The 16522-nt window shown below is 37.2% G+C and overlaps 1 protein-coding gene across 2 annotated transcripts; it reads right to left on the minus strand.

Annotated features, from left to right (window-relative positions):
• Nucleotides 1–4460: 4460 nt before the first annotated feature.
• LOC109207292 (tyrosine decarboxylase 1) lies at nucleotides 4461–16132 on the minus strand. Of its 2 annotated transcripts, none has more exons than XM_019370181.1 (13): nucleotides 15933–16132; nucleotides 15700–15820; nucleotides 15347–15419; nucleotides 14998–15228; nucleotides 14477–14640; nucleotides 14083–14253; nucleotides 13244–13303; nucleotides 10779–10943; nucleotides 10419–10475; nucleotides 9709–9773; nucleotides 8944–9067; nucleotides 4813–4950; nucleotides 4461–4691 (listed from the first exon to the last, which is right to left on the minus strand). In XM_019370181.1, coding segments are annotated over exons 1-13 (1494 nt in total). In that variant the 5' UTR covers nucleotides 15935–16132; the 3' UTR covers nucleotides 4461–4568. The 2 variants fall into 2 exon arrangements, with proteins under 2 accessions (XP_019225726.1, XP_019225727.1); XM_019370182.1 differs by having other exon boundaries at nucleotides 14113–14253; nucleotides 15933–16131.
• Nucleotides 16133–16522: the final 390 nt, after the last annotated feature.

Consider the following 16522-nt stretch of genomic DNA (forward strand, 5'->3'; position numbering starts at 1 on the left):
TTTTTATATAGTAGATGAATCCTATTTAAGGTATAATTCTAATTACGGAAGTAAATTCCATGATGGGCTAAATAACCGGTCCTGACTTGATATGTGTCTAGATCTCCTCCACGATCCTTGTGCGATCACGGATATCTTGGCTTTCTGTTATTCGACCTGGCAGGCTTCCTTCGATCTCGCTCGATTTCTATCTTACTTCGGTCTTGACCACGGCTGGTATCGATCTTGATCAGCCATTGATCCACAAGCTTACCAACCCATATCCGTTCCATGACCCGATATAACCGAGGCCGAGCCTACATCTTCCACCCCGATTTCGGTCAATCATACAAAAATAGACAAATCCGAATTTGACCGTATACAAAATGTTCGTTCTTTATCCAGCTCAGTTGTCTCACATTGAGTGCTTTTATTTTGACTTTGCCAAAAATACAGTAAATTCGGAGGTTGAATATAGGAACCGTTACACACATTGTCCAACAAGATCAGTCAGCATTGTTTCAAACAGGACCCACAGGCCTTTTATAATAAACGAAGAACATTGCATATAGATGATAAAAATCTAACCATCGGATATTAGAGCCGTCAATATGGGCTTGGCCCGTTGGGTTAGTCCAGCTTAACCCATAATTTAACAAGGTTGGGCTAGAATTTTGGATTCCATTTAAAAACGAGGCTTTTAAGCCCGGCCCAAATAAGTCTGTGGCCAGTGAGGCTTGACTGAGGCTGGGCTGGGCCGACCCGTGGGCCTAATAAAATTATTTATTAAAATATATAAAATATAAAAAGTATATTGCCTCTAGCGATGGAAAGTCAGAACTGGATCTTTACTTTGAGGAACCAAAGTTTGATCTTGAGAAGTTTCAAGAGATGGATGTTGTCACGTATTGGAAGGACCATTCTAGAAAATATCCCGATCTTTCAGTGATGGCGCGTGATGTACTTAGTTTTTCTATTACCCTATAGCATCAAAATCAATATTTAGCATTAGTGGGCGTGTTCTTACAAAGTACAGAAGTTGTATCCATCATGAAAATGTCCAAACACTTGTTACTACTCGAAATTGGCTGCATGGCTTTTCCCAAACTCAAACTGGTAATATATTTTTTTTGTGAATTTAAATATTATTAGTTTTTAAAATTTAATTATTCTTATCAATTAACTAATTAATATTGTACATGAATTGTAGATGTAGATAAAAATGAAGATGTTAGGACAACCTTGTCACAAGTGGATTCAAATGTATGTGATGAAGATGATGTTTTGGATATCCCATAAGCGTCATGGATATTTTCTTGAATAGTTTGTTTTGAGTTTTGACTTTTAGTAAATGCAATATAGTCTTATCTTTTACTTTTTTAGTGTTTATTGTGATATATTGAAACAGTATAAAAAATTATTAAGTTTTGCAAAATATTTCCAAGAAGATATTTTTTAACTTTCAAATAGTTATCATTTTTTTGGTCAGAACTTTAAGAAAAAATATAAATTATATTTTAGAAAATAATGGGACGCCCCGTGGGGGCCCGCGGCCCACATAGGGTTGGGGTGAGCTGACCATTATAAGGCCCATCAATATGGTGGGCTAGCCCAGCTCAGCAATTTTTAAAGCCCGCATGGGTTGGACTGGGCTAACCCAGCCCGGCCCATATTGACAGCTCTATCAGATATTTACACCAAAGTATATTAATTTATCATAATAAAGTGATAAAGTTACTAAAAATACGTATTAATTAACTATAATTTAATAATAATTATATGTGTGACACATATATGCATTTATTGAATTGATATAAATACCTAATGCGCGTAAGCATTTACCGTCCATATGATGCCCAATTTTGTTTGGCAATTCCGACGAAATGGCTGCATTCTCAGACACAGAGCGGAAAATTGGGCCATTGTCGGCCATAACCTATATATACCCCACCTGAGGGGCAAGCGCACATATAATCATATTTAGGAGAAAACTATTTCTCCTAAAATTCAGGACGTAATAACTAATTCCTAGATAGCAGCCCTTTCCAATTTCCACCGCACAAATATGTACTTCAAAATAGAAGGCAACAATTTCTTTTGTGCCTTTTATGCAAGCTCAGGACAAACCATAATCATATTCAACAGAAATAATTTCTCCCCTAGACCATGAATTTTTTGGGCGCCTTTACTGGCAGACAATATTTTAGCCATTCTTACCACCTTTCTAATTAAACTTTTTTTCTCCTTCCAAAACCTTATCAGCAAGTGAGTAGGAAGAAAAACATGATGTAGAAATTGTTTCCAAAGAAACCTACCCGTATCATTTTCTTTTGGTTTCCCACCCGGTTCACTGCCGAGTAATCACACTTTAGAAGTAAAGCGCTCTCTACCAAAGCACATGTTATTTATTTGAATCAATGCAGATTTCACTATTTGTTTAGTTCTAGTTAGGAACTCATATATATTGATTAAAGGGTAAGTGTGAGTTTAGTGATAATCTAGTTTTATAGAATCCACAATTTAATCATTTAATAGTGGAAATGGAATGATGTGTATGTCGAAAATGTAATGATAATTCCCATATCCAGGAGGACCAGGACCTAAAGGATCAGATTCCAACAGGCAAACATATACCCCACATTCTTGTTCGAGAATAAACAAGAAACATAAGTAAAAACACAATGAACTAACAGATCAACTGTCAGGCATCATGATCGTGGACAATTGAGCTCACCATCAAAAATCTGGATAATACAAGATTCAAATGATGTTTACATTCAGAAGAGGCACATGCTGCCCAGTTTTTCATGGACGAGGCAATGGTTTTCAACTGGCCATAGCGAAGGACTGCAATGTACCAAATGGTGCAGCTCTTTTTCTTCATCAACTAAGATATACAAGGAATACAATTTGGGAGGAAGATTATATTTTTATACATGGAGCAACCTCGAATTATGGACGCCAAAATGCACAACTAACAGCAACAACTGGTGCTGGGCAGTGATTTTAGCAGAAGATAGCCACAATTTTCCACCTCAATTTATAGCCTCAAGGGAATGCAGATCATTTTCTCATATGATGTTTTCACATGCAATGGAATTTGAATACACAAATGATGAGAATTACAGTTTGACTGGCTACAATGGCAAACAAATGTGCGCAAATGCAGAAAATTCAAAGTACAAGATTAGCACTTCCCACCTTGAACTTCAGTGGATACAACCAATTTTGAGTGGAAGTGCATGGAAATTCAGCTGAGATCCATTAAAAAAGTAGATGGGAGATTTGCCACAAACTGCATTATGTTCACTACGCATTTAACTTGCAGATTCTAACGGGATACCTTTTTCCATCTCCTCCGGTATTGCAGCTATCAATGTAAAGGGTTGGTTCTTGGTTCTAGAGAATGAAAGCTAACCGGAGTGAACCAGATGCAAGGTTCTACTAGATCAGTTTGTTACTTATGATGAGGCTGAAAAGAGAAATATTTTATACAGGGATAGAGTGAAAACTTGGGGCAAGTAACACAAGTGTTGGTGGGAGGTAGAGGGCCTTTGACACAGACAGATTTGCCCATGGATGAGTAAAGCGTAGTGGAACACAAGGATGTGATCGGTATTAGCCCCTTGTGTCAGTGTGATGGTCTAATCTATTTCTTTTTGGGAAAACACATGTCATCAGAAAGCCAACTGGAGACTGCATGACTACTCCCTTTCTTTTACTGCGTATCATGAATATAATAAGTAATATAATACTTATTTCACTCATCTCAATAGCAACACAGCTCTTTCCCGTGCTGTGCTGTTACTAAAAGATTATCATTAACTAGTGTCCCCACATAAACCCCAGCTACCAATTCACACTTTAGAAGACATCTCCTTGATTATCGTGCCGCAGCAACTCGGGAAATTGAATTTAGGATAAAAAGTAGTTTAAATTTTGGCAGTTCACTGATGTAAGTTACAACAGAAAGGAAATCAAATACAACTTTAGATAAAGCCTAAGAGTGCTGGTCGTGCGGAGTTAGATTTATTGTCAGATGTCTACACTTTTACATTGCAATACAGTGTGCACCTAATGTGCCTTGATTTTCTGCTCTTCATGATGATCCTAATCTCATACAGTTCGATCTTCTTGCATCCTCAAGTCTTTGCAGTATTATTCTGTCTAATTTAATAGACGAGGTATCGCTCCCCTTTCTTATCATGCATATAATCATTTCATTAGCCCTAAGAAGTTAATTAAGATTCGTGATAAGAATTCAATTATTTAGGCTATTCGAAAAGTATCATATCAGTTATGACAAATATTACTCTAACTGATATAAATGGGTCACTAATATATTATTGAAAGCAAAAATGATTCTTTCAGCCAACCATCAGAACTAAAGATCTTCTTAGTTCGAGTGGCATCGCGTGATCAAAGATAGCAAGTTAAACCCCAGCAGTATTCTAAGCTTTGTTAAAAGTGGAACAGAAAAGTCATTCAAGTAAAATACTGTAATAGAAGTGTCAATGAGAACAAGACAAAAGAAGTTACATTTCAATAATGTGATCAATTAATAATGACGTGAAATAATTGGTTTACTATTAACATTTGCTTAACAATGTAGCAGCCTCATCTTGAAAAACTTTCCAAGCTGCAAGAATGTGTCTCTCTTCTGTCAGTGGGGCCCCTACTGCAAAGCGTAGTATGTATCTATTTGAAAGAACCTGCACAATTTGTTGACATTAAGTAAGATGTATATTATTAAATTACTGAAGATCATTTTAATCTCCAATTCTGAATCGAAAACAAGGTTCTCAGGAAATACTTGGCAAAATTCAAACATACCGTGTGAGAAATAAACAATTTCCCAGTTGAGTTAACAGCATCTAGCAGGTCATGGTTCAGTTTGTTGGCATAATCTTCATTACTCTGGGGTGGTCGTAAGCGAAAGCAAACCAAAGAGAACTTCCGAGGGGTGACAATCTGCAGCCAATGAATTTCTCAGGGGACAGATTTCTTATATAGAAGAGATGTTAGGACGCTTATCTAACAACAATAATAAGTGTCTATCATCTCCCAAAAAAGAAAATGCTATCAAAAATGAATCAACAAAGAGGCATAATGCTGTACAACAATATATGGTTTAGTCAAAAAACAAGTCTCCATTGCACAATCATGTTTTCATTTAGTTAAAACCATAAGTTCTCACTCTAATGATCATCGTTACAATTCAAGGATCACCATGATGGAAGTAGGGAAAAAACAGCCTTCTTAATGTTGGTAAATGGTAAATACTACATGTAAGACCAACCAAAGTTTCTGTCATCCAACATTCTGCATATACGGGATAAATTTGATAGGATAGCAGCCCCATAACTTATCCCGGACCCCAAGATTTTAGTGAAGGGGATTCAAAGCTAACGACGCATGAACATGAGATCTTATACAAAGTTTGAAACCCCGTAACCGTTATTGTTGTTAGAATATGTATATCTGTAATTAGTCCTAATTCTATACGTAGTAGGAGTAGATGTATTATATATAGGGCTCATTGTATCATTGTTAATATATCAAAAAAAAAATTCCGTGCATTATTTCTTACATGGTAGCAAAGCGACAGTGAAAAAACACCTGGGAAAGAAAACCCCAGCCAAAACAGCCGCCGTGCTTCAATTCCGACGACCATTTTAGGGCGCGTTCCCACCTTTTCCCTTGGTATTGTGCAAAATCCAACACCACCACAAGGTTCCCAAGACAGAGGCGACCATACCCCAGGAAGATTCTCCGGCAAAGACCTCTCGACGCGCCCCCACGCGGCTGTCGGAGATCTGTTTCCAACAGCGCTCTGCCCTACGTGCCAGAGCGTGAGGCCTGTTCCGACCAGATTTTGAAAAAATTTCTTTTGGACAGTTTGATCGCCAAGTAATTTCGAGCCTACTCATAATATTTTCTTTTTATTCCGATCACTTTTAATTTTTTGCGGCACCCGGCATAAACAGTGTTTCCTTCCCTGTTTCGGCGAGATACAGTTGATTATTTTTGTTATTTGTTTCTAGACCTCTTCAATCCAACGATGTCTTTGGGATTTGATATATTTGGTTCCAAAAAAACACGGGTTTCAAAAATTCATGATTACTTCAGAGCCCTTAATGGGAAGTTAAAACTAATTAGCTTGGGCTTCCTCGGTTGAATTGTGGTGCAAGGGTCAAGGTGTTCAAGATCACTTAACCAAAAAGGCTAGTGAGGGAGATAAAAAGGCCAAAGCACTTAAGGAAAAGATGGATGCTCAATTAGGTAGTATCTTGTGGCAATCTATTGATCCCAAACTGATGCCCTTGTTTCGTCCATTCCAAACATGTTATTTTGTTTGGGAAAAGGCTCGCAATACATACACTAAAATGACTATCTCATTTCTATGATGTGATATCGTGAATGACAAGCTTGAATAAACAAGAATTTGATATGTCTACTTACTTGGAACAAGTACAGGCAGTCCTGGAAGAATTTGAGAAGTTGATGCCAAGCATTGAAAAGCAACAAGAGCAACGACAGAAGATGTTTCTTAGTGGCCTTGATTCAGTACCAGATTTTGGCTACTCCGACTGTCCCTACAGTTGATGAATTATTATCTCGATTACTTCGTTTTGCTGCAACACTCAGTAATCTAATCACATACACTTGCTCCTCTGTTCTCGCATCCCAGACAATGGAAAATTGGGCATTTCAAACTATGGAGAATAGAGGAGGAGGTCGTTTTGGAAGATCTCGACCCAAGTGTTCTCATTGTAATAAACTTGGACACACTCGTGAAGTGTGTTATTCTTTAAATGGTCAACTACACAAAAATGCTTATACTGCTCAGACCGAGACTACAGGTAACCAGGGATTTTCTTTATCCGAAGGGGAATATAATGAGTTCCTTCCATATCGAGCAAGTAAGCAGACATCTCCACAAGTAGCCTCGGTTACTCAGACTGATACTTCTGATGCTGGTAATTTTTTGCTTGTGTTTCCCGGTCTGGTACTCTTGGACCGTGGGCCATGGACTCGAGCGCTTCTGATCATATCTCTAGTAATAAATCACTTTTGTCGAATATTGTATATTCACAGTCTCTTCATACTGTTAGTTTGGCCAATGGGTTCCTAACTAGAGCAATAGGAGTTGGACAAGCAAACCCCATATCTTCTATCACTCTAGATTCCGTTCTTTATGTCCCTGGGTTGTCCTTTTAATCAAGCATCTGTTAGTCATTTGACTTGTGCCCCCATTATAGTATATATTTTATTGATGATTCTTTTATTATGCAGGACCGAGTAGGGGACAGACGATTGGCACAGGACATGAATCACAAGGCCTTTACTACCTTAACTCACTCACCTTCCACAACATGTCCAGTTATAGATCCTTCAAACCTAATTCACACACGTTTAGGACATCCGAGTTTCTCCGAGCTTCAGAAGATGGTGCCTAGTTTGTCTAGTTTGTCTACTTTAGATTGTGAGTCGTGTCAGCTTGGGAAACATACTCGAGCCACCGTTCCGCGTAGTGTTGAGAGTCATGCAGAGTCTATTTTCTCTTTAGTTCACTATGATACATAGGGTCCTAGTAGAATCAGTTCAACCTTGGGATTTCGTTATTTTGTAGTTTCATTAATGATTATTCAAGATGTACTTGGCTTTTCTTAATTAAAGATCGTCTGAGTTGTTTCCTATATTCCAGATTTTTTGTGCTGAAATAAACAATCAATTTGGTGTTTCTATTTGCACTTTTCACAGTGATAATGCCTTAGAATATTGTATCCTCTCAATTTCAGCAGTTTATGACTTCTCAAGGATTATTCATCAGACATCTTGTCCTTATACCCCTCAGCATAATGGGGTTGCAGAAAGAAAAAATAGGCATCTCATTGGGACTGCTCACACACTTCTCATTGAGTCTCATGTTCCATTGCCTTTTTGGGACGATGCAGTTCTCACAGCTTGTTATTTGATTAATCAGATGCCTTCATTTCCCATCCGGAATCAGATTTCGCATTCAGTATTGTGTCCCCGTTCCTTATACTCTCTTCCCCTCGTATTTTTGGGAGCACATGTTATGTTCATAACTTAGCCTCGGGGAAAGATAAGTTAGCTCATCGTGCTCTCAAGTGTGTCTTCCTTGGTTATTCTCGTGTTTGGATATTGTTGTTAATCACCTGATTTTCGTAGGTACCTTATATCATTTGATGTCATATTTTTTGAGTCTAAACATTTACCTCTTCTGATCACCTTAATATATCTGAGGTCTTACCTATACCGACCTTTGAGGAGTTTACTATAGCTCCCCCATCACCCTCAGCCACAGAAGTCTTACTCATACCAACCATTGAGGAGTCTAGTGTTGCTCCTCCCAGATCCCCAGCCACAGGAACACTAATCTTGACTTATCGGCGGCGGCGGCGCCCAGCATCAGGACCAGCTGATTCACATCCTGCACCTAACCTTACTCCTCAGGAGATATTGCTACAAAGTTTGTGAAGTCGAATGATCAGCTTGCAGATATTTTTACCAAGTCTCTCACTGGTCCTCGTATTAGTTACATATGTAACAAGTTCGGTACATAGGATTTGTATGCACCGACTTGAGGGTGAGTGTTAGAATATGTATACATGTAATTAGTTCTAGTCCTATATGTAGTAGGAGTAGATGTATTATATATAGGGCTCATTGTATCGTTGTTAATACATCAATAATATTTTTCCCTGTGTATTATTTCTCACAATTGTAAAGATATTTCTTGTAGCAACGACGTTCAATAGCATAAATACATACATAATTTTAATTTTTCAACATGTAATTGACATGTATAAACAGTGAAATTTACCAATCAAAGGGAATCCCCTTTCTGAAAGGTAGATATGTCTGTCCCTGTAAATACCCTACTTCAGTTAGTCAACATTCCTTATTGGTTACTTTGCATTGATATGAAAATTTTACCTCAAACCTCTGGTCTTGAGCAACGAGTTCCTCAAAACGCCTTGCTAATTCTATATGATTTCTTATGTAAGCTTGAAGCTTTTCCAGCCCATAGAGTCTCAATACCATCCACAGCTTCAATGATCTGGTTAATAAACCAAATCAGATATATGAGAAAATTGAAGCCGAATGCTGCAATAAGTTCATATGAACTTCCTAAAAGAACGTTCTTTGAGTATCCTACCAAAGCAAATTGAAATGATGTTGAATTACAGAAAAATTGTAAGAATTCAAGCACTATATCTTATGAACCATTAAGCTGGTATCACTTTATTTTTTAAAGTCCAAGGTACTTCAAAAACCCTCTTTGTCAGGCTAACTTTCAAGAGCCATCATAGTATCTGCATAAACAGGTTGTACATATAATTCTTTCACCCCCTGGAGAAGTAGCGCTTATCAGCTCGCATAATCAGAGATGATGCTACTTTTTCAGTGTCCAGTGTTTCATATTATTAGTCATTTAGGTTTAAGACATGCTTTCACTGTGTTTCACATTATTTCTTGTTTCGCTTTTAAGGCATGTTTCCACTTGTAACAGCTGTGAGGACTTCGTTGCAGAGCTAACATAAATAAATAAATGTGTCTCCTCTCTAACAACTTACAATTTTAGGAGGAGTGGCATACAATTCAACAGGCACCAACAGGGCACATGTCATAGTGCGATAACCTCGGCAACTAGCAAAATCAGTATTTTCTAGCAAACTTTATACAACTTTGATGGCATACCTGAACCTGCGCCCAAGAGGAATTTGCCAGTCTTTGTAATCCACAACCAAGTTCCCTTGAGAAGCCTGGATTATTAAGTTTATCACTATAGGTGAGGCAAAATTTTCACAAGAAAACTGGTTATCATGCATGATTAAACTATTCGACAATGTTGTACCAAAAAGAAAATTCAACCTGTTGAAAAGTAACATTTACTTTCGAAATAACTTCAAAGGAAAAAGGTTACATATTGAACTCCAAAAACAGTTTGTTTCATGCAATAAAAAAGCATTTTAATTAGCAGTTTGGCTATCAGATCCAAAGAACTGATAGAGCTGATGCCTCAAAAGCACAAGATAACAAGTTTACAAAACAAATTTAAGTTACAGATCTGCAGAGAAATCCATTCAGTCAAAGACAATGATATGCGTAGCAAAGAACAATTCATAGAAAAGGAGATAAAAGTTTGAAGCCGTCTTCACAAGGGTGAAAGGGAGCTGTCACCAAACTCCTATCAAGCAACACAAGCACTGATCATTATTGGTTGGGGAAGTAAAAATAACCTGACGCGTGATTACATTTCACAAATTCAATTTCCATGTTCATACTTTGATAAACAAGAAATAAGCCTTATTTTATCAGGTGGAATAATATTATTGTTCCTGATATTATAGTTATTTATTCTACTGACAAAAACTGAAAATATGAGTATTGAACTTAAGGATACTTACTTTGTTTTTGAGATATTCAGGATTTGTTGACAGTGACTGGATAAGTGCACTCCGGTCCTGTTCAGATGCAAATACCATTAAGCCCAGTTTCCCAAAATATACAAAGTCATGTTATCTCCGGTGTCCAGAAAAGTATGTGTCCAGTATATGAACTATTAAAAAGATGAATTACCAAAGCAGCAACTCAAACAAAATCTGGCCAACTATAAAGCTGTTTCCAGTATCGGTTAAGATGACATGCATTGCTATTCAGTCAGGAGTATTTGGAGATGTCCGAAGGTCACCGACGTACTCCCGTAATAGTGGAATTGCATGCACTTCTATTTAGTTTATGGAATACACCAGAAGATAGCACTGTACCTTGACCCAGAGAGCTGAACAGTCAAAGTTTGTCAGGAACCACTTATGTGCATTCATGTTGAAAGAATCAGCTTCTTCTACACCATCAATATAGTGCCGGAATTCTGGACAGATACATGCACTTCCAGCGTAGGCAGCATCCACATGAAACCACATGCTATTACTCTGTCAAATAGGCATGTGACTTAGGCCTCATTTGTTTTTTTTTAAGATTAACACGTCTTGAGTCTGAATACACATCTGAATAATTTTATGTTTATTAATTTTCAAATAAAGATAAATTTTATACCTTATGTTAATAATCAAATAGTATTAGTTATTTAGTATTCAGATCTTAATACACATCTTAATCAGATCCAAATATTTTAATCAGATGTGTATTAAGATTAAAATATTTGAATCTGATTAAGATGTGTATTAAGATCTGAATACTAAATAACTAATATTGTTTGATTTTTAACATCTAAAGGTATAAAATTTACCTTTATTTGAAAATTAATAAACATAAAATTCAAATGAAATACTAATTAATCCAATATTCTATCAATAAAATATATAGTTTTTTAAAATAATAGTTGCTGGTGGTAATGGCTAACGGTAGTGCTTGTGAATACCGACTAGAGGCGGTGGTTGATGGTAGTTTTGGTTGGTGGTGGTGGTTCAGGGTAGTAAATAGTGGTCATTGGTAGTGGTGGGGATTATGATTGAGGATGGTGGTGACAGTTAATAATGGCAGGTGGTGCCGGTGGTTGTGATTGAGGAAGGTGGTAGCGGGTGATGGTGGTGTATAATGACAAGCAGTGCCGGCTATGTTTGTTGATGGTGATGGGGTGGTTAGTTGTGGTAGTTGAGGTGGATGAGTTTTTGTTGTGGTTGAGAAAGATGTTGGTGGGAGTGGAGGGGATGGTGGGTGGTGGTAGTTGATGATGGCGGCAGCTATGATTGAGGATGGTGGTGGTGGTGGTTGAGTATGGTGGTGGTGGGTAGCATGGTGGTAGTTGATAATTGTAGGTGGTGACAGCACTTAATAATGAATATGGATGATAGCATCTTAAAGAAATTAAGTCTCTGTTATAGATCTTAATCATATCGACCTATTCAGAGCTATTAAGTGATTGTGAAGTTCCCTTCTTCTCTATATTTTCATTAATGTGGTGCATATACTTTCCTGAGCCGAGGGTCTATTGAAAACAGCCTCTCTATCCTCACAAGGTAGGGGTAAGGTCTGCGTACACACTACCCAATGGACTAGACACTAACTGTATGGACACTAGCAATGATGCAAAACAACATGGTTTCACCACTGCTGATAATTACAACATCTGATACAAAATCATTAATACTTAAGAAACTGAGTTCAAGAATCAAAAGGATCATTAAATGGCTTACAGGAGCGGACACAGAGAAGTATGAGATGCTTCCATAATCTACTCCACAACATATACAAGTTATGTGTTTATGTAGCTTTGGGCATAACGCATATGGTTTGTGCTTGACACCAGTGAGGCTAAACCCTATCTGTTTATGTGTTATGGTTTTAATTTAGTGTGGCATCTTGAAGTGAAGTTCTGAATACTTGAGCTAGTACAACAACAACAACAACAACCCAGTGGAATCCCACCAGTGGGGTCTGGAATACTTGAGCTGGTAGTGAGCAACAAATACAGTATTGCATACAATAGACCCTTGTGATCCGGCCCTTCCCCGGACCCTGCGCATAGCGAGAGCTTAGTGCACCGGCTGCCATTTTTTTTGTTTCTCTGTGGATTTATGTAAAGAAGTCTATCAATCACAATAGAGGGAAAGTTTAGTGTACCTAAAGTTGTTGGACACTTAACATTGTTGTTTCATGGTTACAACTAAAAAGCAGCATTTTAGCTTCACTCTAGAGCATCCAAGTACACCTTTGGACCTTTATAATTAGAGAAGTTAATATCTGAGCTAGTGGTGAGTTATATGCAACAGGAAAAAACGACCGGCCTGAAAACTTCGTTTTCTGATTCGACCCAAAGCAGAGAACTAAAGTTATGACAAACAGAATTAAAAATATACACTTGAAGTATGTAAATTCAAATTTATACATAAAATATGATGAATGGTGCAATTAATGACTAAATGTAGATAATAAGGAATATCTTAGAGATTATATATCGATTCTGTCGGTCCACAAGGTATAATGAGGAAGCAGCAGAGAAAAGATTTAAAACCAAGGTGAAAATTCCAAGTCCCAACACTGAAAAACCCAACAGTCAAAACGATCCAAGTGAAAAAGATTGAACTTCTTGGTTTGCCCATCTAAAAACTGAAAACTGAGATCGAATAAAACGAAGCAGACTGAAATAACCAATGGCCAGCCCTAATTTGAGAAATGGCCATACTTCCTTTCTTCGCCTATAAGCTAAATAAATTATCCCCCGTAACAGATTCTCCCCTCATGATGTCCAACCCCTTTTACTATGCTTTACCTTGGTAATCTTTCCCAGCGCAAGCAAAGGATCCACAGCAGTGGAAGATGTTGTACCAATCTGTGAATGAACAGCAAAAGACTGCTTTAGCATTTTAGAATCCACAGCAAGGAAATTACATGTCAAAACAAGCAAAAGAGATGTTAGAAAATTTCAAAATGTGGCATCCTTCAATTTTTACTACACATTAATTTTATGTACTAAATTTACTGTTTTATGCTTTCCACACATCTGAATAAATTCCTAAGGACTGATTACCAACAATTTGCATCCAACACTATAACCAAGCTCACACTCGTGATGTCTCACATCTCAAAGTACTTATATCTCAACCAACTTACTGTCACATAAACAAAAGTAAACGAACACTTGTGCATGGAAAATCACCGAGATAAGTTTTACTTTTTGTAAATGAGAGAAAGGGTCCTTATTGATGTTATCAATACAGAAATCACCATATGCTTACTTGACAAGCCAATATAAATAGCTTCGTAATTCACTGAAAGGAATGAATACAGAAACTACAATTTTTTTAAAATGTAAACGAATATGTATACTAAAAGGTTAGGACAACCTTAAAAAGTCTCAAACTCGAAGTTAAGTTCAAGATACCTATATCCTAACAAAGTAAAGTGATAACTATTTGACGTCATCAAAGTTTTGAGCTGGATTTAATGCTTTACTTTCTCTTTTCTTGAACAGGATTTTGCAGTCTTATCTTGTCAATGAGACCTAAGGGCTATGCAGCATCTTACACGAAATGAAAGAGACCCAAAAAGTAAACCGAAGAAAAAAGTTCTTTTCCTAATACATTTGAAGACATGGTTTGGAAGATATACATGGTATCTTCTTTTTTCTATTCTCCTTACAGTAGCACAAAAGAAGAAGGGTATTAAACCAGTGGCCAGGTCATGTGATACAGCTTCTGAAAGTGCGTCAGGAGAAAGAGCATAATCCCTGCATGAGACTGCTTTCAGCATCCGAAAGTTCTCAGGATGAATTCCTCCTATCTGCCACAATAAAGAAACGAAAAGTAACTAATCTCAAAGACGAAGCCAGTGGGTTAGAGAAAAAAACTTTTATTTGCAGAAAAACATCCTTTTTCGCATGTTTGATGCAGATAAATATTGGTGAACCGAACGTGAATTCTTTTCATCCTCAACCTTTCCTTGTTACCTCTTTTGTCAAGTAAATTAGCAATCATGCACAACGTCAAACAATTTTGACATATACCTGGCAAGCTTTCTGTAAAGCAGAATGAGTTTGATCAGAACAATAGACCACCAGTTTTCCAATTGCATCTTTTCCGACCCTTCTCAGAACCTTGTCCCGGGCAGCTAAAAGCACAACTAGAACAGCTTCACTTGCAGTGCCCTGTATGACTCCACCTCCTTGACCTGAAAGTCAATTTCAACAAAAGGAAACCATTTTGTATGGCCAATCAACTCCGCTGGTTGACCGTAGCAAAGATGTCTTTTGGAAACGGTGGACATATATAAGTTGATCATCCATCTTCCAACCAGTTTATAAAAGTAAGGTTCTATTCCCTCCTAGCTTTTCGCCTATCTCAATTTTCTAGTACACAACTTTTAACCAAAACTCAAGATAAAGTGTGCTCAAAGAGAAGTTGCCTGTGATATCAAATTTTCATCTTGTTCCAATAAGTGCCAAATAAAAGATTCATATTTACAAATGTTTTGCACGCATATCTACAATTTGACTTTTTCGAGTGAGTGGAAGACAAGGGTCATTACCTGTTGAAAGGAATTCATCAGGCAACTTAAGTGCTTTAGCAAGCCAATCCAAAACGATCATTTCGAGCTCGGTTGCTGCTGGGGAAGTTATCCAACTAAAACCAACCATGTTAATCCCGGCACTGAGCATCTCCCCCAAAAATCCAGCTACACTACTATTAGAAGGAAAATATGCAAAGTAATCTGGGCTCTGCCAATGAGTCACCCCCGGTAATATTTTTGTCTGAACATCTGGATCAAATGGCACGAGATCCAAATTACAAGCCTGCTATCCTTTCTTTTTAAGACGACACGAGAGGTCAAATGATTCAATAATTTCAATTATACACAAAATTATTAGATATTTCACCTTCAAGAACTTCTTGCAATGTCTCAGAATGAGCAGGTGCGGTTTCAGGAAGTAGCTTACGTAGATAACCGGGCTGTGCAAAGATAAGGCGTGGAAACAATCAATAACTGACTAGTAACAACTAAACAGAATTCTTAGGATGAACGATGATTTCTCCTATGTTGACCAACTAGGATAGTAAGACATGTATGTATTCTAAAAAGAGTGAGCTTTACTAATATCATTCAAAATAGGTTTGTTAATTTCTAGTAAATTCACCACAATGTATTCAGATTCAGACGTCTTGGCGAGTAAAAGGATTGTGCATGGGAAATAATAAGGGGAAATAAATTGAAGAGTAGTTATAGAAAAACCTGAACTTGACTGAGAACAGGAAAGTTGTCGATATTCTTGTAATAATCAGCAATGAAATCCACCATTTTGTGACCATATTCTCTCAGTTGCTCTGCATCCATGGGCTTCAGTTCACCCTCCCTGAACATACCAAATAAAGAAAACCCCAAAATTATACACAAAAATCACATTCACCAAAACATAGGAAACGTAATTCTAAGTCAGAATTTTATTTTTGCAGGTTGGCACTTACATTTTCGTTCTAAGTTAATGTATGAACTCAGCGCAACAGATGAAAGCGAAAAATGAGAGTGAGGAGACTGTTGATGTGGAGGGAGAATGAAATCTCAAGTTTCAGATACTTATTTGGTGTGCAGAGCAAAGGAACTGGAAGACGTCAATCTCCCACGTCACATTTACCAACTCCTCTTCTTTCAGATTCAGATGAAGATGGGCTTTGAGTGCTTTCTTATGTAATATTTTTTATTTTTTATCTGTATTGAAGTTATTTTTAATTAAACATGTATATATTTTATATTTTAACACTTACATATATAAATTTAGATTGGAGTTTTATTTAGGCGAAATACATAATTTAACCATCGAACTTACACTCAAATCCCTGTTACACATCTTTTCTTCACGGGAAACCTTTTACACACTCAACCTTTCAAAAGTCTGTTTAAGACGCACCAATTTTATTATGTGTCACTCGCGTGTTATACACATATAAGTGGCGAGTGGACAATTAAAATTTTATGTCTAAAGTCTCATTTTGACGCCACTTTTCCAGCCTTTTCATTTTCTCATTTTTTCTAAATTATTTTCTTTCGTTTTTAGAAA

This window comes from Nicotiana attenuata, unplaced genomic scaffold (assembly GCF_001879085.1).
Source record: "Nicotiana attenuata strain UT unplaced genomic scaffold, NIATTr2, whole genome shotgun sequence".
Taxonomy (NCBI): domain Eukaryota; kingdom Viridiplantae; phylum Streptophyta; class Magnoliopsida; order Solanales; family Solanaceae; genus Nicotiana; species Nicotiana attenuata.